At 45.8% G+C, this 22,092-nt stretch overlaps 2 protein-coding genes across 2 annotated transcripts; one reads left to right on the top strand and one right to left on the bottom strand.

The window, feature by feature from the left end:
* Positions 1-345: 345 nt before the first annotated feature.
* Positions 346-17,363, top strand: lamb1b (laminin, beta 1b). Its single transcript, XM_029495137.1, has 33 exons — positions 346-469; positions 885-1,057; positions 2,839-2,974; positions 4,709-4,782; positions 5,293-5,481; positions 5,608-5,671; positions 5,900-6,102; positions 6,669-6,789; positions 7,245-7,433; positions 7,778-7,954; positions 8,260-8,372; positions 8,458-8,537; positions 8,633-8,768; positions 8,934-9,092; positions 9,198-9,331; positions 9,417-9,537; positions 9,699-9,885; positions 9,962-10,105; positions 10,198-10,429; positions 10,760-10,923; positions 11,029-11,253; positions 11,365-11,582; positions 12,238-12,334; positions 13,754-14,123; positions 14,208-14,392; positions 14,481-14,722; positions 14,825-15,031; positions 15,113-15,257; positions 15,507-15,714; positions 15,789-15,930; positions 16,260-16,436; positions 16,558-16,717; positions 17,084-17,363. Exons 1-33 carry the CDS (start codon positions 439-441, stop codon positions 17,218-17,220), a joined length of 5,340 nt encoding a protein of 1,779 aa, XP_029350997.1. The 5' UTR covers positions 346-438; the 3' UTR covers positions 17,221-17,363.
* A 437-nt stretch (positions 17,364-17,800) lies between these two features.
* On the bottom strand, positions 17,801-20,612 carry eri1 (exoribonuclease 1). Its single transcript, XM_029495138.1, has 7 exons — positions 20,264-20,612; positions 19,742-19,923; positions 19,441-19,657; positions 19,267-19,350; positions 19,071-19,180; positions 18,863-18,977; positions 17,801-18,780 (listed from the first exon to the last, which is right to left on the bottom strand). Exons 1-7 carry the CDS (start codon positions 20,336-20,338, stop codon positions 18,538-18,540), a joined length of 1,026 nt encoding a protein of 341 aa, XP_029350998.1. The 5' UTR covers positions 20,339-20,612; the 3' UTR covers positions 17,801-18,537.
* Positions 20,613-22,092: the final 1,480 nt, after the last annotated feature.

Here is a 22,092-nt window from a genome sequence, read left to right on the forward strand (position 1 = left end):
GATTTAAAAGATCGTTGGTGTGATATTAAGCTGCAACTGCACTTACTCCCACAAACCTCGATACTGTAATATAAACAATATTTATACACTTTGACTTCTTTGGTAAGAAAACATTTCATAATGAATCTGTATCTTTACGGACAAGAATTTAGATTTGACCATCACTGCGGAGAGAGATAACAGAAATAGGACGCAGCCTCTTAATGTAGATCCATAAAATAAAAAGTGAATGAGAATACAGATTATTTAAACGTGTTGTTGTTGATGGAACTCCTCTCTGAGCTCCACCAGAGGGTGCGCTCGTTTCCACCGTGCAGCCAGCGGGGTGGAGTTGTTTGACTGGTTGGTGGGATGGTGGAGTTTCTTCAGCAGGATAAATCCGTCCAGCTCTGACTTTCCTCTTCAGCCTCTTCATCAGCACACAGCGGGCTGCTGGAGATGACGCTCCTTCTCATTATTTCTGCTCTGGGTGAGTTCAGCTTTTTATTCTATAAGTTTGTTTTTGTGAAAGCTAGTCCGGGTTGGATATTTTTTTATCTTCTTCAGCTACTAAGACTGCCCCCCCCCCCCCCCCCCCCCACACCCACACCCACTATCAACACATGTAATGAGCTCCATATGAAACCATTACTCACCGTTTTTCCCAGAAATTAGACTGTTGCTAAATATCAGAAGAGGGAAAAGCTGCTGAGGGGATGTTTGGGACGTTTTGCCTCAGTTGAGCTGAAAACAACCTCAGGCCATGTGTGACTTTAATTTTAATGTCTTCCTGTTTTCCTGGGTTTTGTAATAGAAACCATCCTGCAGTGTGTGTGTGTGTGTATAAAAACATGTTCAGGCTGAGTTTGTCCTGAAACACACATTGTATCATCTCCTGCCTGCAGCTCTGTGGAGTCCTGTCTGGGCTCTGGTGCCTGAGTTTGCAGATGTCTGCACGGAGGGCAGCTGCTACCCGGCCACAGGTGACCTGCTGATCGGCCGAGCCCACAAACTCACCGCCTCCTCCACCTGCGGCCTCCGGGAGCCGGAGCGCTTCTGCATCGTGGGCCATCTGGAGGTGAGAGATGGAGAACTGAAGGAGTCACTGCTGGGGGGAGAAATAATAAAACCACAGCTCTCATTATGTTCAATGATCTCCATCATCAAGAGCTCCTACTGCTTCTTTCTACTCTCAGTTCATAGTGATCATTATTTCCTTTTCTAATTGAGGAAACAAATATCAGATATTCACACCATATTTATATCAAAGTTCTGCCATCAACTAATTTATTGATTGCTCAGTAATTCCTCCTCCAGAGAAGTATCTATGAGCTCTGTTTGGACAAATCATTGAGGTTTTAAGTAGATTAGAATTTTTAAGTCCGGCTCCTGAATCTGTCCTCATTGTGAAAGCCAATAAGAACAAAGACGTAACTCCCTTTTTGTGTCATGTTTGGCTGAAAAGCTTCTTTCTGATGTGGTGGATCGTGACAAAATCAGCCAGAATGAAAGCATGAAGCTGCTGCAGAACAGTGAGCTCAGACACAGCAAAGCACCAGGATCTGTGCTGCCTGGTTAGTGACTATGAGTTGGATACAGTTATCCTTCTCCTGTTATTTACTGAGGACCAACTCGTGACGCGGTGCAGATCCCTGGAAGTGGGTCAGTTCTCAGTTCAGCAGTTGTATAAACTGTAGCTGCGCCGCCGGCCTCGAAGAAGACATTTTAATGACAGGGAATTATCTCTTATGGACTCCAGCACCAGAATACCGTCAGTAAGCTTCTTCTGACTTTACGAGCCATCAGGTGGAGTGATGAAAACGACTTTAACCATCCACGCCAGCTTGTTTCTGTAGCTGTCGTGGCGATAAAACAGGAGATAAAGTGAAAACTCTGCAGATGACAGAGTGTCTGTGTGTGTGGGGGCGTCCACATGCACAGTATCTGCTCGCTGTCTTGTCGAGTGGGAGTGCAGACATTCCCTTTCCACAATAAAAGCACTGTGTGGTGCACAATCCCTGCCCTGTTGTGGATGGGTCGGGGGGGTATTCTCCTTATATCAAACACCCTTTGGTGAGTTCTGTCTGTGAATGGAGTCCTTATGAAATCACAGACAGTGCGGGGGATGAGCACAGTCAAATATGAGCTGCAGATGCCGAGAGGGAAGTTGGACTCTTATTGCTGCTAAGTGGAGTATTTATCCGGGCCCCGATCACATTTCAACACAGACCCAGTCGGCCAGGGCTCGACCAAATTGAGAAACTCATCTTGTTTATTCACACGCTGACGTGAGTGTGTGTGTGTGTGTGTGTGTGTTCATGCCCACTCATACAGCATGCAGTAGAGTCTGTGTACACATGATCAAACAGACTGGAAACATGATATATACTGTGTGTCTGCCAAATAGTTTTCCCCTTTATCTTACACAATGACTGACTGCAGCGTGGCCAAAAGTATCCGGACACCTCTAGTTTACACCCACACAAGATGGTTTTGCTTTTCATTGGACGGGAGGCTGTAATGATGGAGACGGAGAGGAGGGAGCGGTTTGTATTGATGTAGTGGAGAGTCATAACTGTTGTAAGTGAACAGGCTGAGAATTTTCTTCCTTACTCTTCAAACTTAATAAAATAATAATAATAAATAAAACACCAGAAACATATCAGCAGCTAATAAAGCTTTCAAATCAAAAGCACCATCTTCTCAGTGATGATTTGCTTCTTTTCTTTTGTCTCAATGAGCTCCGGTTTAATCTCGAAGTCTCAGATGTTTATGTGTCAAATTAGTGAGAAAGAAGGTTTCTCTGTGATTTGGACGAACTGACCCTTTAACACCTTCTAACCTCTTTCTGTCCATCAGGAGGAGAAGAAATGTTTTGTGTGCAACTCCAGGCAGATGTACGACGAGGACAACAATCCCACCAGCCACTCCATCGAGAGCGTGGTCACCACCTTCGCCCACAACCGCCTGAAGACCTGGTGGCAGTCGGAGAACGGTGAGAGACAGGAAACACCTGAGAGGAGGAGAGTGTCGATTAAAAACACACCTGAGAGGAGGAGCGTGTCCAGGGTTGAATTAGAGAGATGGCGTTCCTGCTCACTGCTGGTTTGAGGTGAACACAGAGCAGAATAGCGTGTGAGCCCTGGCTGAGACCTTTCTCATGGGAACTGAGCTCAGTAATGAGTAGACAGGAGATCACAGGGCCTCTGGCTGCAGCCAATCGCAGCAGGCCTGAGAGGCGGGGCTTACAGGTTCACTGAGGAGAACAGGTGTGCAGGTAGGAAACAGATGTGTTTCATCACTCCAGCACACACAGGCCTTCAAAGTGGGAACGGAGGAAGTGTGTAATCAGACGCTGAAGTTCAGAGTTAGTTATTTTAGCTGTGAAGTTTTCTTTACATGATTTACTCTCACTAACATCTTGTGTGTATAGTCATAAAACACGACAAACTAATTCCTGGATAGGTGGAGAGGAGTCTATGATTGAATACACAGCTACCATATAATGATGTTAGAGTTTATTACAGCGTATTTATATTCTGAGCCGAGACACCATTTTTATCATTTATGTTGAATTTGGACTTGAACTGTTGATCCACTTCCAAATTCAAGTGGCTTACTTTGAGTATGTGTTTAGTTTGCATTGTTCTGAAGTAATAATGGCTCCAAAATAAACTTGAAAATCATCGCATGTGACGCCCCATGAAATAAAAAAAACAGGACTCTCCATCGTTAGCTTGTTCTCATGCAGCCACACAAACTCTGCCCGGCTTGGCCCCACATTCACGTTACACATGCACACACTGTTCCCGCCGACTGGTGGGAATCTGTCAGAGGTGTGAGTCACGGCGGGGACAGCAGCCAGCCCTGCAGATGGCTCTCAAACATCAGGAAGCTGCAGACAATATTTTTGCTTGGGATTTCCACATTCCCTCTCCGCCGTCCTCAGGTTCCATCTTGGCTTCCGAGCTGCAGCAGCTGTTTAGGTTCCAACTTATAGTGACTCATAAATGTAGATTAATGTATCACAAACAGCTCTAAGAGTTTAATTGAGATGTGGTTGCTTTGTTGCTACCTGACAGAATATCACCTAATTGGTTTGGTGCTTGATTATAAAACGCTTTTAAAAAAAAATCTAAACTCATCAAGTATGGCAAATTAGCTCACAATCTTAAACTTGTTAGCTCTAAATGAAGCATGAAGTGGCTGACATAATTCTTCATCCTCTGGGGAAAAGGAATTTCAGAGCATACCATCCAATAGTTGTCGAGATATTTCAGGCTGCAAATAGACCAAAACTGAATTTAAAAAAATAAATAAATAAAATAAAGCCAGCTAGCTAGCTAATTAATATAAGAAATAATTTTGAAATTTGGTTGCAAGTTCTATTTTTTTTTTTTTTTTTATTGCTTTTGATTTTTTAAATGTATTTTTGAAGTTCTAATAACCTGATTTAGTCAATTATCTGGGAGCTTCCACACAAACTTTGTGAGAAATTTACAAATGACTGCAGCGACATAACCCAGAACTGGAGCTTAGAATTGATTCGATTTGTATCTGGGTGTTGCCAGAAATGTGCCTGGCTGGATAAACCTCGCTGTAAATGTTGAGCATGTGTTGAAGTGTGTGAGAAAGCCTGCTGACATTTTAAATACAGAACTCTTATGAATGTGAAGCACGAGTTGTGGCTGTGACGGCTGATTTCTCGTGCGTTTCCTGTCGCCTGCAGGCGTGGAGAACGTCACCATCCAGCTGGACCTGGAGGCCGAGTTTCACTTCACCCACCTTATCATGACCTTCAAGGTGCGTTCTCCCACGAAACACACACACGTTTCTTAGATAGTCTCGTACACATGGCGAGGAACAGCTGTGGTGGAGGAATGTGGGAAAACGCTCCGGTCTCCGGAGAGCGCTGGGAATAAGAGGAGGAGTGACAGGATGAGTTAGAGACTGCTGTCACATGGTCGGCTAATCTTCCACAGCTGGACTCAGAGTAATGCAACATATGTCCTGTTTTCAGCTCGATGGCAGGAAAGATCAACACCTACAGCAGCCACAGGCCTCACAGTAAACTCATGGTATTACTGTAAATTATCTATGAATTTATTCTAAAGCTGAGTGAGTCCAAGAATCAGCCTGAGAAATGAACTTTGTGCTTCCTGTTCAGTCTCAACCTGAGGCTTAAAATCTTCATTTTGAAAGATGATGAAATGTTTGTTGCCTGTTTAATTAATGTGGACGCCTTCCAACTGAAGAAGGAGATGATCTGTGATTTAGTGATTTTTTTTTTTTTTGGTCTCTAACTCTTGGCAGACGTTCCGCCCGGCTGCCATGGTGATTGAGCGCTCGATGGACTTCGGGAAAACGTGGCAGGTTTATCGTTATTTCGCCCAAAACTGCCACTCTGTGTTCCCCGGCATATCGACCGGGCCCATGGTCAAAGTGGACGACATCATCTGTGACTCCCGTTACTCAGACATCGAACCGTCCACCGAGGGCGAGGTGTGTTTTCCTTTTTTTTTTTTTTTTTTTTTTTTTTTTGGGGGGGGGGGTTATTAATTAACTATTGACCCTTTAGATCTATTTTCTACTGATAAGAATCTGAATTAGGCTGATTTCTGATTTCAGGTAATCTTTCGGGTGCTGGACCCGGCCTTCGAGATCGAGGACCCCTACAGCATCCGGATACAGAGTACGTGATAGTTTATTTGACCTCTGACCTTTCTGGCAGGCCTCGAGCAGAGGTCAGAGGTCAGGCAGGAGAAAATTTCACACGTGGAGGCGACTGCCTTTGTAGACTCACCTAGACTGACACACACACACACACACACAGAGGCCTCATCTGATGCTGTGGGTGTTCTAAAAGTGAATGTGTGTGTGTGTGTGTGTGTGTGTGAAACAATGACTTGTGTGTCTGTAGACATGCTAAAGATCACAAACCTCCGTGTGAAGTTCATCAAGCTCCACACGTTGGGCGACAACTTGCTCGACTCCCGCGACGAGGTGACGGAGAAGTACTACTACGCCCTCTACGATATGGTCGTCCGTGGAAACTGCTTCTGCTACGGCCACGCCTCCAAGTGCGCCCCGATCGATGGCGCGCCGACCGGAGCCGAGGGCATGGTAAGTCACACACACGTCCGTTCGTCAGCTTTTCACCACCTCACATGATCTTCATGTCTGATGAAGGTTCAACTTTTGATATTTTTCTGACTTCAGGTTCAGATTTGTTTTTCACGCTTTTATGCAGTCGAAACAAACAAAAAAAATAAAAGATACAAGAGCCATTTAGTATCTGTTCTGGAGCTTTTGAGCTTTTGCACATTGATCTTCATGATTGGTTTTCCATTCACTAAGTCATTAGCATTCATGAAGTTCACTTTTTAGATGAAACCTCTGCAAAAATCAAGTTATTTATTTTTATCAACTTTTTGCAACAAACAACATCATCTCGATATCTTTTTAACTGCTTCCCATGAAAGAAGTTGTGAAAAGTGAGAAGGCTGACATTTGAACTTCCCGGTAAAATTATTCCCCTAAATTAGCTGAATGTTTTCAATTTGGTTCTTTGATAAGACGAAATGAAAAATTATCAACTGGGATTCTGAGAAACAAACTCAGGCTCTCAGATTCTGCCTGTATTTGTGGAACATGTTACTTAAATTGGCTTTAACTCATTTTGTGTGAAGGTTCATGGCCGCTGTGTTTGCAACCACAACACTGAGGGACTGAACTGTGAGCGCTGCCAAGACTTTTACCAGGATTTGCCTTGGAGACCTGCAGAGGGGCGAAACACACACGCCTGCAAGAGTAAGACACAGAAACTCGCCTGTTCTCGCTGAGAAAGCTCAATAAATTGTGTCAGATGAGGCCGATTCTTCTCTCGTCTGCATGTGAAGTGTGTCGTTACAGCCAGTCAGCTCAGCTGGAAGGATGAGTTAAACAGCTTCACTAAATAAAATCATTTCATTATATATTATAGCACAATCTACAGCTAAACAAACTCAAGATAACTCTTTCCTGAATATTTATCTTTAAGACTTTATGCTAAAGCATCAATGAGCAGCTGATTAATTGTTGTTAGTATATAATTTAGAGCTTAATTATTAATTTGTCATTAATCAAGCAGCGATTTCACACATTTCCTTGTTTCAGCTTCTTAAATCTTAACTGAATCTTTACGCTGTATTGAAAGTTCAATTCAAAAGTCAATTTTCAGAGGAATGCCCATGAATGAAACATCCCATAATCCTCTTCTTTCTCAGGGTGCGAGTGTAACCATCATTCCAGCTCGTGTCACTTCGACCTGGCTGTGTACATGACGACCGGCAACATGAGCGGAGGTGTGTGCGACGACTGTCAACACAACACGATGGGCCGGCAGTGCGAGCAGTGTGCGCCTTTCTTCTACCAGCACCCCAACAGAGACCTGAGGGACCCCAGGATCTGCGAACGTACGTCCCCTCTACATGACCCCTGACCTCTGAGTCAGCATCCAGGACGTGCTCCCTCAGAAACACCATCTGGAGCTGCAGCCGGCGACTTAAAGTGAAAAGCAGAAAGTCCACTTTGTTACAGCACGAGTCTAATTTCCTCTTTAGTACAAATGGAAATATTTCTGTAAGCCACAAAACAAACTCCCCCGACAGCTGCAGCTCTTTTCTCTTCTTCAGCTTCTCCCAAATAAATTACTGGAGCAGCTTAGTGGTTAAAGCTAATTTAAATTTTTATGATCCTGCTCAATGTAGAAATGGTTATACTGTCACCACACTTAAGTCGTTTTTTCTCGTCTCCACAGCGTGTAACTGCGACCCGGAGGGCTCTCTGCAGGGAGGGCTGTGTGACTCGCGGACCGACGTGGCGGCCGGGCTGATCTCAGGCCAGTGTCGGTGCAAAGCCAAAGTGGAGGGCGAACGCTGCGACAACTGCAGACAGGGCTACTATGGCCTCGGTCAGGGACCTGACGGCTGCCTGCGTAAGTCACCGCTGGTTAAACTACACCTTCCTGCCAAATAAACTATTCATCTGATCTGACATATTTATTCCAGTGACACATTAAAGGAAAACAGACCACAGGAAGGAGGTTTAATAAATGATAATAATACTTATTCTTAAACAAGATCCATTAAAACTCTGAGTTACTAAAATACGCAAAATGAAAAATGTTTAAAATGTAAAAGTTTTTTGTTTTATCTCTGAAAAGCTTCTTAAACTGAGAAGATAACGTGCCTTTAAGGTGGAAAAGTGAATAAAGGCACCACTCACTGTGTGTTTGGGCAGCTTGTACCTGTAACCCGCTGGGAACTCTGCCGGGAGGAAACTCCTGCGATTCACACTCTGGAAGATGCTTCTGCAAACGTCTGGTCGACGGACACAACTGTGATCAGTGTCTGGTAGGAACCCGAGCGACTGTGAGCCAGAGCGGAGACACGTCTCTGTCTGTCCTAACCAGTTTGTCCTCTGTCCTGCTGTCCATAGCCGCAGCACTGGGGTCTGTCCAATGACATGGACGGCTGCAGACCATGTGACTGCGACCACGGAGGAGCTGTTGACAACAAGTACGTTTACCAAATGAAAGCATGAAATGTTTCTTCCAACTTCCTGTCAGCACAAATTTTCCCGTCATTGATAAAACGCGCCGTCTCTGTCTCAGCTGTGACCCTCACTCAGGACAGTGCACGTGCAGGGAGCACATGTTCGGACGCCGCTGCAATCAAGTGGAGTCCGGCTTCTACTTCATCGCCCTGGATCACTACACCTACGAGGCCGAGGACGCCAAGCACGGACCCGTGAGCGCGTTTTCACCGTCACTGACCATTTCTGTTCTTTGCAATCTTGAAAAACTGAAATCAGGAAAACAACTTGGAGGAACTCTGCCACGATAAATAGCAACCTAATTAGACAACAGACAGCCTGGATGTCGGTAATAATGTAATCTGTCTTCTTCTTTTTAGGGTGTGACGGTGGTGCACAGACCGTATCCTCTGGATCGGAGTCCCACCTGGACCGGGATGGGCTTTGTTAACGTCCCAGAAGGAGCCTTCTTAGAGTTCAGCATCAACAACGTCCCTGAGTCCATGGACTACGACATGCTGATCCGCTACGAACCGCAAGTAAAGAAAGCCTAATTTACCTTGGTTGGCATGAATGAGGTTTTATGAACGGAGAATAACTGTGTGTGTGTGTGTGTGTGTGTGTGTGTGTGTGTGTGTCGGCAGCTGCCGGAGCAGTGGGAGCAGGTGAACATCAAGGTGCAGCGTCCCGTCTTCACCCCGCCAAACTACTCGGGTCACTGCAGGAACTCCATCCAGAGCGGAGACGAGCAGAGCATCTCTCTTCCACCTGGGTCCAGGTAACACAACAGTCCACCTGCCTCTCACACACACACACACACACACACACGCACACACACACGCTGACACTGTGCTGTGTTTCAGGCACGTCCTGTTGGTGAGGCCAGTGTGTTTCGAGAAGGGACTGAACTACACCATCCGTCTCACTCTGCCGCTCTACTCGTCCGTCGCCGACGTCCAGAGTCCGTACACACTCATAGACTCGGTACGTAAATACATTTCTCCTGAGCTCGTTAAACTCATGAGCACTGTCTGTTAACCAGCACGTGAACAGTAACTCCCAAACTGCGCTCCGTCAGACGTTTGTTTTTATTATCATCTCCATTCCCACGACTCGTCCGCTTCCTCCTCCTCATGTATTTACAGTTGGTGCTCATGCCCCGGGTGAGGGAGCTGGACATGTTCCATGGGACTGACGGTGAGGGAGCGTGGGATACGTTCCAGCGCTACCGTTGTCTGGAGAGCAGCCAGAGCGTCGTCAAAAGCCCGATGACCGACATCTGCAACGACTACATCTTCAGCGTCTCTGCTCTGCTGCACAAAGGCGCCATGGGTAGGAAGCGCCGACTGGGGGTTAATTTCCACCCTCCGCCTGGTGGAGACTGAGCCTCTTTTCTCTTCTTTCCCAGCATGCCAGTGTGACCCTCAGGGTTCGCTCAGCGCTGTCTGCGAGGCCAGCGGCGGTCAGTGTCGGTGTCGACCCAACATCGTCGGCAGGAACTGCGACCACTGCGCGCCAGCGACGTTCCTGTTCAGCCCCGCCGGCTGCAGACGTGAGTGTCCGGCTCCAGCTGTTCGCCGTTGATGCTGATTTAAAGTTAAATAGAAGAAGCGGTAACGATTTAAAACTCTCTTCCCTCCCCAGCTTGTGAGTGCGACCCTCAGGGTTCCATCAGCGCCTTCTGCCACGAGGCCACCGGCCAGTGCGACTGTGTCGCCGGGGCCTCGGGCCGCCAGTGCGCCCACTGCCTGCCGGGTTTCTGGGGCTTCCCTCAGTGCCGCCCCTGCCAGTGTAACGGCCACAGCGAGTACTGCCACCCCCAGACCGGAGAGTGCCAAGGCTGCGGGGACTTCACCACCGGACACTACTGTGAGAGGTGCGGCCTGCTCATCCGTTCACTCTGACCGTGGCCCAGTTTGGTCTGGCTGAGGAGGCAAAGATCCTCAGCAGTCCTGGACTTGACACCCAGGAGGTTTAGGACTTCAGGATTCAGGTCCCGTCAATGAAGTCAAAAATGGCAGAAAGAAATAATTAGAAGTTCAGGAAATAAATGTGTTCAGACTTCCAGCAACAGAACTCCACTGTTGATGTCGCTGGTGTCTCTTTCTTCTTCAGTGTCCATTTCAACGAGAACATTTTTGTTTTGTGGGTTGCAAAGTTTAGAGATTTCCTTTTTAACTTTCAGCTTGTCCACCTTGCTTTCCAGGTGTGTGAGCGGTTACCACGGTAACCCGGAGCTGGGCTCAGGTAGCCACTGCCGGCCCTGTATGTGCCCCGAAGGACCCCGCAGCGGACGCCAGTTTGCCGACAGCTGTTACCTCCTGGATTACTCCGACCAGCTGGTGTGTGTGTGCAGCTCAGGATACAAAGGTGAGCAAACCGATTTAAGCTTCAGGCCGTCACGCCTTCGCCTCACATCACAACATCAGCCCCCTGTAATTAGGTTTCTGCCCCCCCTCCTCCTCCTCCCACCAGGTGCCAGGTGTGATCAGTGCGCCCCCGGTCACTTCGGGAACCCGCTGGTGCCCGGCGGCCGCTGCATGCCCTGCCAGTGCAACAACAACATCGACATGCACGACCCGGGATCGTGTGACGTGCGGACGGGCACGTGCCTCAAATGCCTGCACCACACCGACGGCTACGGCTGCCAGCACTGCAGACTGGGCTACTACGGCCACGCTGCCACGCAGAGCTGCAGGAGTGAGTACAGCTGACGATTCAGTTCAATGAAAACTGGACTCCTTCTCACAAAAAACTTGTCAATCCAAACGGCTGAGTTTGAACTTTGTGCGTCTTCCCTCCCCTGTGCAGAGTGTATGTGTCACTCGGAGGGGACGGCCCCTGAGGCCTGTCCGTCCCCGGACGAGTGTCAGTGCGACCAGCACACCGGTCAGTGTCCCTGCCAGCCCAACGTGGTCGGGCAGAACTGCGACAGCTGCGCCGCCAACACGTGGAACCTCGCCAGCAGGACCGGCTGCCAGCACTGCGACTGCGACCCCAACCACTCCCTCAGCACTTCCTGTCACAAGGTGAGTCCGACAGCAGCACTCATCATTCAGTGTTAAATGCAGCAGCCTGGGAGAAAAAAAAAAAAAAAAATCACTCTGCAGGTCCAACATCTGTCTGCATCATTTCCTGCAGCAGCGTTTCCCATCTGCTCTCTATGAATATGATGTAAAGCTGAACTGAGTCCAGCTCTGCGACGTCTCAATGAGTCGAAGCAGGGAACGTTTCCAGATGACTCGAAGTTAGTGACTGTGACCAGCACTTCTCATCAGCTCAGCTTGTGTTTGTATCACTTCCGGATATTTGGTATATGGACTCCAGCTGTTCAGGCCGTTTTCCCTCTTTCTCTGGTTCAGCTTCACTCAAACACACGAACCCTGCTGTGCATTCTATCGTTGCACACACACACACACACACACACACACACACACACACACACACACACACACATTGGGCTTTCTGTGTTTACTGGCTGTTCTCCATCACAGGAAGGAAGTCTCAGAATACACCGTGGAATAACTGAATACAGAGAGGCAAGCTTAATCAAACGATAAAGGCCCATTGTCTCTGTAAGGGAAAGACAAGCTGGAAAAATAGACAAAAGTGGAGGAGTTTTGCGACAATCCCAAACACCTTTTGTCTGAAAGTATTTTGCTTGTGTGTTTTTTTTTTCTGTAGGTCACAGGACAGTGTGTGTGTCAGCCCGGTTTTGGTGGCAGGACCTGTCAGGAGTGCAGCGAGCTGTTCTGGGGGAATCCAGAGGTCCAATGTTACCGTAAGTCACCCCCACCCAAAGACACAACAACAAAAAGAACCTGCAGGACCAGAACCTGCAGAACACAAAGAACCAGCCGTTATCTGACAAATTCACAACTTTGGTGCCACCAAGTGGTTTCATCGTGTTCCCTAGATTTAAAGGACAGGAAGCAGAAAGTTCAGTACAGTTAAGTTAAAACAGCTTTCTTCTTAAGGTTTTTACTCATAATAATGAATTTTAGCATCTCTAAAAAAGCAGAGTCCAGTTTGTAGACAGCCAGTCATGCAATTCATTTAATTAATACAAAAAATGTAAAACATTCGGGAACTCCCACACTTCACCCGATATGGATATAAACTCTTTTACTTCAAACCACAAATTCAAAAGTGTGTCCAACAACATCCGGACTGCACCGTATTGTTAAGCTGTGCTTTGGCTCTTTCCCTGCGTGTCTTGCTCGTTATTTAAGCTGAGGCTCACCGGCCATGATTTTGTCAGACAAGCTTGAATGTGTCAGCGAGTTGGTGTTAACTGACTGTACTGTCAAGCGGAACCCATCTGCGCCTCACAGTAGCTGGCTCGCCCTCAGAAGGAGAGCGAGGAAGGAGGAGGGGGGAATCTGGGAATGACCTCCAGTTCCCCACTCATGAGAAGCAGATGTTCTCCAGAACTCCCAGGCATCCCGTTGTCGTCATACACCAACACCCAGAGGGCCCTCGGATCCTGAACCATTCCCACTGCTGTTGGAGCAGCTGGACCTCCTGTCCTGTCCTGTATGCGCAGATGATGCATCATTTTGTGGGAAATCTGAGCACCGTGGCCACCTCGCAGAGAAATGTGTGGGAGTTGTGTGTAGTTGTGCGAGGCCTCTGAAAGATGCTGCAGTAGCTCAAATGTTTGTGCATCAGCTCAGAGTTTAGACTGTCACTTCCCCCTGTAAGATTTCACAATGAAAACAAAACTGGAAACTCTTCCTGCTCCATGAATCACAATAATAAGATGTAGCAACACTGATGTTGGTCTAAGTTTCTACAATCCTGCATTCCTTCTTTCTGACTCAGCCCAAGCCTCCTCGCTCTCCTCAGGGGAGGGAGGGCAGCCCTGTCAGGGGCAGGATGACCTTCCTGCTAGAGATCAAGTTGTCTGTCTTATCTATAGATCTGATCATTTTAGGGCCACGAAAATTAAAACTGCAATAGAGTGAATATTGCACATTTATTATATTATATAACTTTATTGATCCCCAAAATCAAAATAAAAATTAAAAATATAAAAAACAAAAATCAAAACATTATCCTGTCAGGAGGGGTTGAAATCTCCAGATATTAATGCAACAGTTTCATGGAGAACTTCACATGGAACTTCAGCAGTTGCCTTGGTTGGAATGTGTAATGCTCCTTTTGGTTTCTTTCCTGACTTCGCTCCCTCCATCTCCAGCTTGTGACTGCGACCCTCTGGGAATCTCCCGCGAGCAGTGCCATCGTGCCACCGGTCATTGTGCCTGCAGGGAGGGGGTCTCTGGGCCGCGCTGTGACAAGTGCGCCAGAGGATACCAGGGGCAGTTCCCCGCCTGTGAACCCTGCCACCAGTGCTTCGCCACCTGGGACAACGTGGTCGGCGAGCTGACCAATCAAACTCGACGTCTGGAGGCGCAAGTGACAGAGCTCCAAACTGTCGGGGTGACGGCGCCTTACAGGGAGCTGATCAGCAGCCTGGAGCGAAACACCAAGGCCGTCCGAGAAATCGTGGAGAGCAACCCTGCAGCAGTGAAGCTGGAGAAGATCCAGGACAAGATGCAGCACATCATGTACGTACCAAAAAAAAAAAAAAAAAAAAACAGACGCCTGCAGAGGGAGGTCACAACATTAAATCACTGTTTCACTTTCCTCAGCGGCCTGATGTCCTACCTCAACGGAGCTCTCAACACCACAGAGGAGACCTTGAATGTTCTCCACGAAGACGCCAACTCCACCGGCGTGAACTTGGATGCGGTGATGAAGGAAACCAAGCAGCTGGAGCTGAAGGTTCAGGAGCTGAGGCAGCAGGTGTACGACGCCAAGAACGCCAACATCCAGGGTGAGGACGTGATCTGAACATAAAGCTTTACAGCCATTATTTTTTGGATTTACAGAAACAGCTCAATGTGCATGTGTGTTTGTTTCAGGCGCCATGGACACCATCACAGCCGCACACACCGAGTCGATGATGGCAGACATCAAGGCCAACGCCTCCACCAGCGATCCCAGGAACACGGTGGAGCAGTCTGCTGCAGTACGGAAAACCACAGAGGATAAACTGAGCAGCAGCCAGAAGGAGTTTGACCGCAAGCACCAAAGAAACCTGCAGAAGCTCGACAAGCTTTCAAACGAGCTGGATACGTTTGACCTGGCACCGCTTAGCGAGAAGGTGAGAAAAACAAACAACACTGAGATGATGTTTTCTGTTTTACGTCTCTTGTGAGGTAGAAAAATTCAGCCTCCAACTGACACATTTGCTCTCCGTCTGCAGGCGTGTGGTGGTGCAGCTGAAGGCGACGGCTGCTCCGGCTCCACCTGCGGTGGCCTGGGATGCGTGGACGCAGACGGCGCTCCTCAGTGTGGAGGAGAAGGATGCCAAGGCCTCGTGACGACCTCCCAGTCTGCTCTGAAATCAGCCAAGGACCTGGACCAGGAGATCCTCACAGCTATGCAGGAAGTAGACAAGCTCTCCAGGATGGTAGGTGTTTTTTTTTTGTTGTTGTTGTTGTTGTTGTTGTTAACTGTTGCAGGATGAACACGGCTCTTTGTTTGTGGTCAGGTATGGGAAGCCAGCGTCCGTGCGAACGAGGCCAAGGCCAACGCCATGGAGGTGCTGGTCAAATCCAACCGGAGCAAGGAGATGGTGCTGCAGAACAACGAGCAGCTTCGCAACCTTATCAAAGAGATACGAGACCTCCTCACCAGTGAGCTCCCCACACTTCACTTTGTTTTCATCACAGCCGCAGCTGTTTAGGTTTTATAGCATCTGGTTGAATCTTCTTTCAGTAGAGAACTTTGAATATTGGCTACTGCAGAAGAGTATAGAAAAAAAATTATCTTCAGCAATTCTTTTTTATATTTACAATATTTCTAAGATTATTTTTGCTTTTTGTGACCATGTTGTTTGAACACGCCACACTTCTTCTTCGGATGTTTTCTTTCTGATAATCCAGATGACAAGGCAGACGTTTCTGTGATCGAGTCGGTGGCCAATGAGGTCATGGCTCTGGAGATGCCGACCTCCACAGAGAAGCTGCAGGAGCTGACGAAGGAGATCAGGGAGCGGGTCGGCAACCTGACCAGCGTGGAGACCATCCTGAGTCAGAGCGCCGAAGACATCCAAGCCGCAGAGACGCTGCTGAAGGAGGCGAAGGCTGCCAGGTAACTTTTTCGCAGCATGTCTCCACGCGATATACAAATAAAGTTATGCTACTTTAACTCTCTGTGTCCGACAGTGAACAGGCATCAAGCATGAAGGAGAGAGCAGACGTAGTGAAGGCAGCCCTGGATGAGACCGAGCGTGCTCAGAAGATCGCCATGGACGCCATCCAACTGGCCAAGAACAACACTGAAGACACTCAGGACCTGCTGGCCTCTGTGAGTTTGACCTCTGACCTGGTTTTGTCCCATTTGCTGCCACTATTGGCTGTTGAGCAAGATAAATTATCTTCATCCATAGAATCCCTCACTCAGTGACCAAATGTAAAAAAATGCATTTTATTATAAATAAATAATTCTGTTTTCTAAAACTTTTATAGCTTGAGTTTATCAGCCAATAAAATTTAACAACTCTCACTGTTGTTAATTTTATTGGTATGGAACAAAAAACACCATCCCATTTTTAGCACAACATCTGGATGTTCAGTTTTATTTTTATAAGCTTTAGACGCTGCAGCTCCCAGTTTGATATGATCTGTGTGTTTCAGGTGGAGTCGGAGACGGCCACGTCAGAGCTGAAGCTCAGTGACACCACTGGTCGCCTGCTTCAGCTGGAGAGGGAGGTCGGCCTGCTGAGACAGAACAGCCTGGAGGTGAACCAGCTGGCAGAGACGGCCGACTACGTCACCGGCCAGGCCAAAGTGGAGGCCGAGGAGGCTCAGCAGGTCTCACACTTCACACACAGTCTGACCTTTTCTGTTCTTTAGGATAAGAAGCCCAATTGTTGTCCCAGAAAACACCCAAAATGCCTGTTTGTCTCGTACTTACCTTTCTGTGTGTGTGTAGGAGTTTGACGTGGAGGTGAAAGATAAATTCGAGGAGGTGGAGGACCTGGTGGAGGATAAAGGGGAGTTGGTGCTGCAGGCCAGGAGGAGAGCTGATGAGCTGCAGCTGGAAGCTAAAGAGCTGCTGGTCCAGAGCAGCAGCAAACTGCGGAGACTGGGAGGTAACCAGATGAATATTCTGGAGGCATATTTTTAACCCAGGCAGAGACAAATGTCCAAACCAAATCATCATTTCAGCGCTCCAACTCCTGCTGCTCTGCATTAAATGTTTGCTCCAACACAGCTGATTCAGATGGTCAGCTAAGCATGGAGCCATTCATTTGAATCAGCTGTGCTGGAGCGGAGTTGAGTCCTCTGCTTTAGGCCATAAGATTGTGTTATGGCAGTTTCTCAGAGTCCGAAGTGACACCAGTGAACAGAGAAACATCCAAAATATTCAGTTCATAGCGATGTGAAAGATAGAAAAGTGGAGAAGCGTTCTTCTTCATTTCATTTGACACGGTGCGGTCACGTCTGCGTTTTTTCAGAGTTGGAGATCTCCTACGAGGAAAACCAGCGCATCCTGGAGGCCAAAGCTGCAGAACTGGCCGAGCTGGAGCAAATGGTCCGGAGGATCCTGGAGGAGATCAGCCACAAAGTGACTCTGTACAGCACCTGTCTGTGATGAGCGCTAAAGCTCCTTTCACTGTCCTCAAGTTTACCGGCTGGGATTTCTGACAGCACCGAATATTTTAGAAAGGATTTCAAAAGTACTCCTCCCAGATGAATTCATTAAAAAAAAAAAAAAAAAAAAAAGTGTGACAGTTAGTGCCAAAAGTTTTGATCGTGGGTGAGCCAGAAACTTACCACCCACACTGGACAGCTGTGCCAAAAAGTATTTTAACAGCAGAAAATCTGCCAAAAACCGTGAAAGTGTTGAAGTCCCAAAGGAAACCACTGACAGCCGATGTGACCTCAGTGCTAGAAACTACACTCTGTATATTTAAACTGAGCATATTTTATAGAAATATTAAAGATTTATATTCACTTTGTAAGCCCAAAGATGTATGAAACACCGTCCAAAAGGCATTTATATACTTTTTTTAAAAAGGTCAACAAACAAATAAATTGTTTTGAAAATAAAGTCACTGAAGCATCTGAGTTGCTTTTTTCTTTTAATGGTTGAGCATCTGGGAGTCCTCGAATATGAATCATTTAATACACCGGACCTGTAAACTTCGTTCAAAGCTTGGACAAAGATGGTGTACAAGAAGAAATATTTTATTTGAATTATTTAACATTCATAAGAATATTTATTTCAGATAAAATAGATCAGACTTCGTGAAATAGAATTAAATTTCATACAAAAGGCTAAAGTCACAGATAAATCTGTTAAGTTTGTCAGATAAACACAAAGTCCACAGGTCTGTTTTCAAACTCAGTGATGGTGTGACTGTTTTTAGGTTGGACTTCAAACGACACAGCAGTAGCAGCATTTGTGTGACTTTCTGGTGTTTATAATAGTAGCACAGTGGTCAGACACGCTTAATGACAAACACTAACATTGATACTGATGAAGCTGGAGAATTGTTCAGATATTAACGCCCTAAAAAACAACAATTTCTTTGATGTTTCTGAAAACTGACTATGGTGGGATAAATACAGGACACTTTAATATTCTTCTCAGATGATTTCATAAGGCGTGTTGAAGCAGGTCGAGGAAAATCAACCTCAACCCTCCTTCAAGCCACTCAATCATGGAATGAGCTTTGCTTTCAGACATCTACTGTAAAAACATATGATGTGGTCAGAGAAAGAGACCGGGACAATCTTCAAATCAAAATACAGCATTTTCTCACTTTATTGGTCAAACTCAAATACCTGTGACTGAGCTTCAAAATAAAAACTTACACCTTTACAGGCGGACTGTAAGGTGCTTCTCTTTTTCTTTTTTCTGTCAGTCATGACGGTAAAGAGTCAAGACGAGCCTCTGTTTCTGGCTCTAGTCTCTGTTGCGGGGGTTGCGCGGCGGCGGAGCTCCTTCCACCGGAGCCGAGCTTGGCACCGAGAGTAGCTGGCCGCCGTGCATGCGCTCGTTGACGCGCAGCTGACACCCATCCTGCAGCATGCGAACAGCTATCCTGGCGATGTTGCGCGAGTCGTCCAGGCCGGAGTGGGGACGGCCCTCGTACTTCAGACCCAGCTTCTCCAGCATGGTGCTCAGCTTGGTCTGTGTTCGGGGAACCTGGCAGGAGGAGAGACAACGGTTGGCAGTTTGCTGTGATTTTCTGAAAACAGTTGAGACGATTTTAATTTAGAGATCAAACCTTGTAGAAGTTCCCGTATAGTTTCCTTATGTTTATCCACTTCTTTGCAAACTGAGGATACCTGATGTGACTTATACGACACTGGATGTTGAGGAACTTGCTCATATCCCAGGCCCTGCAGACAACACACAACAAAAAGGACAGTCAGAAAAAAAAATCCCACCGAAAGGATTATTGAAGAGTGTTTGGTTAAAGTGAAACATCATACCCATCAGTCAGGATGGCATATTTGTATTTTGTTCCAAGCTCTCTCTCCTGAAGCCAAGCTACGACTCGCTGAAGTACTGCCGGGAACAGGTCTGCCTCATCAACCATTTTCTGTCAACGGACAACAGTTAATGTACACCCCCACTCCTGAACGTAACAATGTGGCAGTGATGTCAAAGAGGAAGAACTCAGCCAACCTGTGTTATCCCTGTTAACCTCACACAGAAGTCTGAGAGCTGTGGGTTCACCTCAGGTTTTACATATTCCTGGAAACTGTCCACCTGCAAAAAACCAAAACAAAGCACAATGACAAAACTCACCCTGCATTTTAAAAAGTAAACAATCCTGCCGTCATTACAAAATCAACTCACAATTTCTAAAGTGTGCGTGTTGATCAGAACCATAGGAAACTCTATGATTTCGTGAAGGAAGTCTGACGGATTGTCCTCTTCACACGTGGCTTCAAAGTCCACGACACAGATGTAGTCATAGTAGGTGTCAGTGGGTCCTCCCTCGGCTGCAGACTGCATCAGCTTCTGCTTCTTGTAGTGGCTCTTCAACCTCTTTTTCATCACATCCTTCACTCCCCTTCAAACACAAGGACAGCAGGATTTACAAACATTTCTTATGACGTCCAACTTCAAAAGTTGAAGTGTAAAATGCAAACATTACCTTGTGTCAAGCTTCAACTCTGCTAACTTCTTCCGAAGCTCATCCTTGGACATGCGGTTGATGTGTCCGTTGGCCAAAGCAATCTCTTTGTAAACGGGATGACTGAAGTCGCTGTTGGACTGCGACAGGGACACCGGAGGGGCAGAGTCCTCTGCAGGACATATCCTGGTGGAAGACTTCTCCTGAAAACATGATCTCAGTTAGGAAGTGGCAGTAATATAAACCTATTATATCATATACAGCATCAAAATTAAAGGTGAGAGGTAATGATGAAGGTTAAATGGCCTTAAACTAAATAACTTTCTGTTTCATAAATAGTAGTTGAACATGGTAGACTATTGTTTTCATGGAATATTGTTGTTATTGTATTTAATTGCACAAATAAACAATTTTTGAGATAATTTAATAGAATCAACAGAAGTGGTAGATATTATAGATGACATTGGTATAGTTTGATGAGACTAAATAAGAAAAAATAAGATTTTCACCTCTTTATTTATATTTTTTAACAATAAAACCAACCTTTTCGTCTTCTCTTGGAGCTGACATCTTCACATTCACGTCCTTGGTGATGATATTCTCCTTGTGTTCGTCCATTTAGGGCAGAAAAATAATATAAAGCTTAAAAAAATAAAATAAAAATTATTTCATTTGAATTCATGAAAACGACGACCAGTTCAGCTGCCGTCTGTGCTAACACGAGTTAGCCGCAGGGAAGCTAACATCCCCGCTCGTCTCCTCCACAGTCACGAACTAAAACTTGAATCTACTTCGGTTATTTAATCGAAATAATCCAAAATAAACAGAATTATGTGAAATCTTTGTCCTCAGCTCCGGCTGCTGCAACACCGAGTTTCTTTTTCCTTATGGTGGGCAGTTATGACGACTTCCGGTTTGCGCCAAAACATACGTAAGTCTTTTGCGCCCCCCAGAGGCGTGGATGATAAAACGTCATTTAAATAACGAACATTAAATTTGTTTAATCATATAATATAATAATAACAAACTATATATTTTTCACTTTTGTGTTTAAAGTTAATAAAAAAAATTGTTTTCCTGGCTTTGTCCATATATTTGTGTTGAAATAGAAAGATTGGAAATCGTCATGATGAGGGAGTAAAACAGATAGATAATAGTTGTTTTTTCCCATTTGTAATTTTAACAGGATGACAAGAGATAAATGATATTTTAATTACTTGAATGACAAATTTAATGCACTGTTCCTCTCTGACAGCTAGGTGTCAGTCTCTGTTTTATTGTCTGTCATACATGAAGGCTAATGCAGGTACATGCTCTTTTGTTAACAGTTCTGACGTGTGACAACTTATTCTGGTGTTGGTGTGAGCTGAGCCTTTTGGAGGATAATTAACTGGCAGACAGAGCAGGACAGGAGGAGAGAAGACGTCTGAACAATGAATCTAAAACAAGAAAACCCTCTTGGAGGGTCCTGAGCTACACTGATAAACATGTTGGTGTCAGATGAAACACCAACATGTTTATCAGTGTAGCTCAGGACCCTCCAAGAGTGTGAAATATATTTTCAGGTTTTTGAAATAAATATAAAGATTTTTTTATGGATCAATCCACTAATTACATTTTAGCTTAAAAATTAATTTTAAATTCAGTAGAAATCTGAACACTGCCTTGTGGGTTTTTTTGTTGGTGTTTGTCAAACTAATTTACACCCTTTTTATGTATGAATTCCTTCTGAAGCTTCCAGAGTGGTTTGATCCTTCCAACAGATGAGCTGTGTCTTTACATCACAGTCTGTCTGAGGCATGGATGAGGCGTTGGGTGTCAAAAATAAATAAATAAATAAATAAAAAAAATGTTGGCGACATCTTAGAAAAAAGTCATTTATTTTTTCCATTTGAAAAAAAAAAAACAAAAAAACATAATGTGAAACAAACCAGAGAGGAATTTGGAAATATACATTATAGACGAACAAATACAGCTTTGCAGAGAAGGTGCATCTCTCTTCTGTGGAGCTGACAGAGACAGCATCTGGGGCAATGCGGGACACAAACAAACAATTAATGTTAAGAAAACAAATTAAAATATCAGTGTTGCTTAAAAAGGCTCAGGTGCCTTAAAAATCTCAACATTTGGCTTTTTTTTTTTCAATTGAAGGGAAACAAACAGAATAGAAAGTTACACAGTAGAAGAAATAAACTGCATTGAAATGGCATCAGTCCCGTTTTAACCCTCCTCACCACAGTGATACGGGGTCAGGGAGCTACATCGTTCGGTTCCCTCCGTCCCGTCTGTGCTGCTGCGTTCAGGTCACCGTGTCACTGATATTACAACTCATGGCAATCATGAGAGGAAGCGCTGCCTGAACACATTTTTCT

This window comes from Echeneis naucrates, chromosome 23 (assembly GCF_900963305.1).
Source record: "Echeneis naucrates chromosome 23, fEcheNa1.1, whole genome shotgun sequence".
In the NCBI taxonomy this organism is placed as follows: domain Eukaryota; kingdom Metazoa; phylum Chordata; class Actinopteri; order Carangiformes; family Echeneidae; genus Echeneis; species Echeneis naucrates.

What these genes read in the sequence shown, in the direction of transcription:
- lamb1b (XM_029495137.1), top strand. Translation starts at nt 439, where the DNA reads ATGACGCTCCTTCTCATTATTTCTGCTCTGG. An exon ending in GATACGAGACCTCCTCACCA is followed by an intron (nt 15,258 to 15,506) that starts GTGAGCTCCCCA and finishes CTGATAATCCAG; the next exon opens with ATGACAAGGCAGACGTTTCT. An exon ending in AAGGAGGCGAAGGCTGCCAG is followed by an intron (nt 15,715 to 15,788) that starts GTAACTTTTTCG and finishes TGTGTCCGACAG; the next exon opens with TGAACAGGCATCAAGCATGA.
- eri1 (XM_029495138.1), bottom strand. Translation starts at nt 20,338, where the DNA reads ATGGACGAACACAAGGAGAATATCATCACCAAGGACGTGAATGTGAAG. An exon ending in ACACGCACACTTTAGAAATT is followed by an intron (nt 19,351 to 19,440) that starts GTGAGTTGATTT and finishes GGTTTTTTGCAG; the next exon opens with GTGGACAGTTTCCAGGAATA. An exon ending in GGTTAACAGGGATAACACAG is followed by an intron (nt 19,181 to 19,266) that starts GTTGGCTGAGTT and finishes GTCCGTTGACAG; the next exon opens with AAAATGGTTGATGAGGCAGA.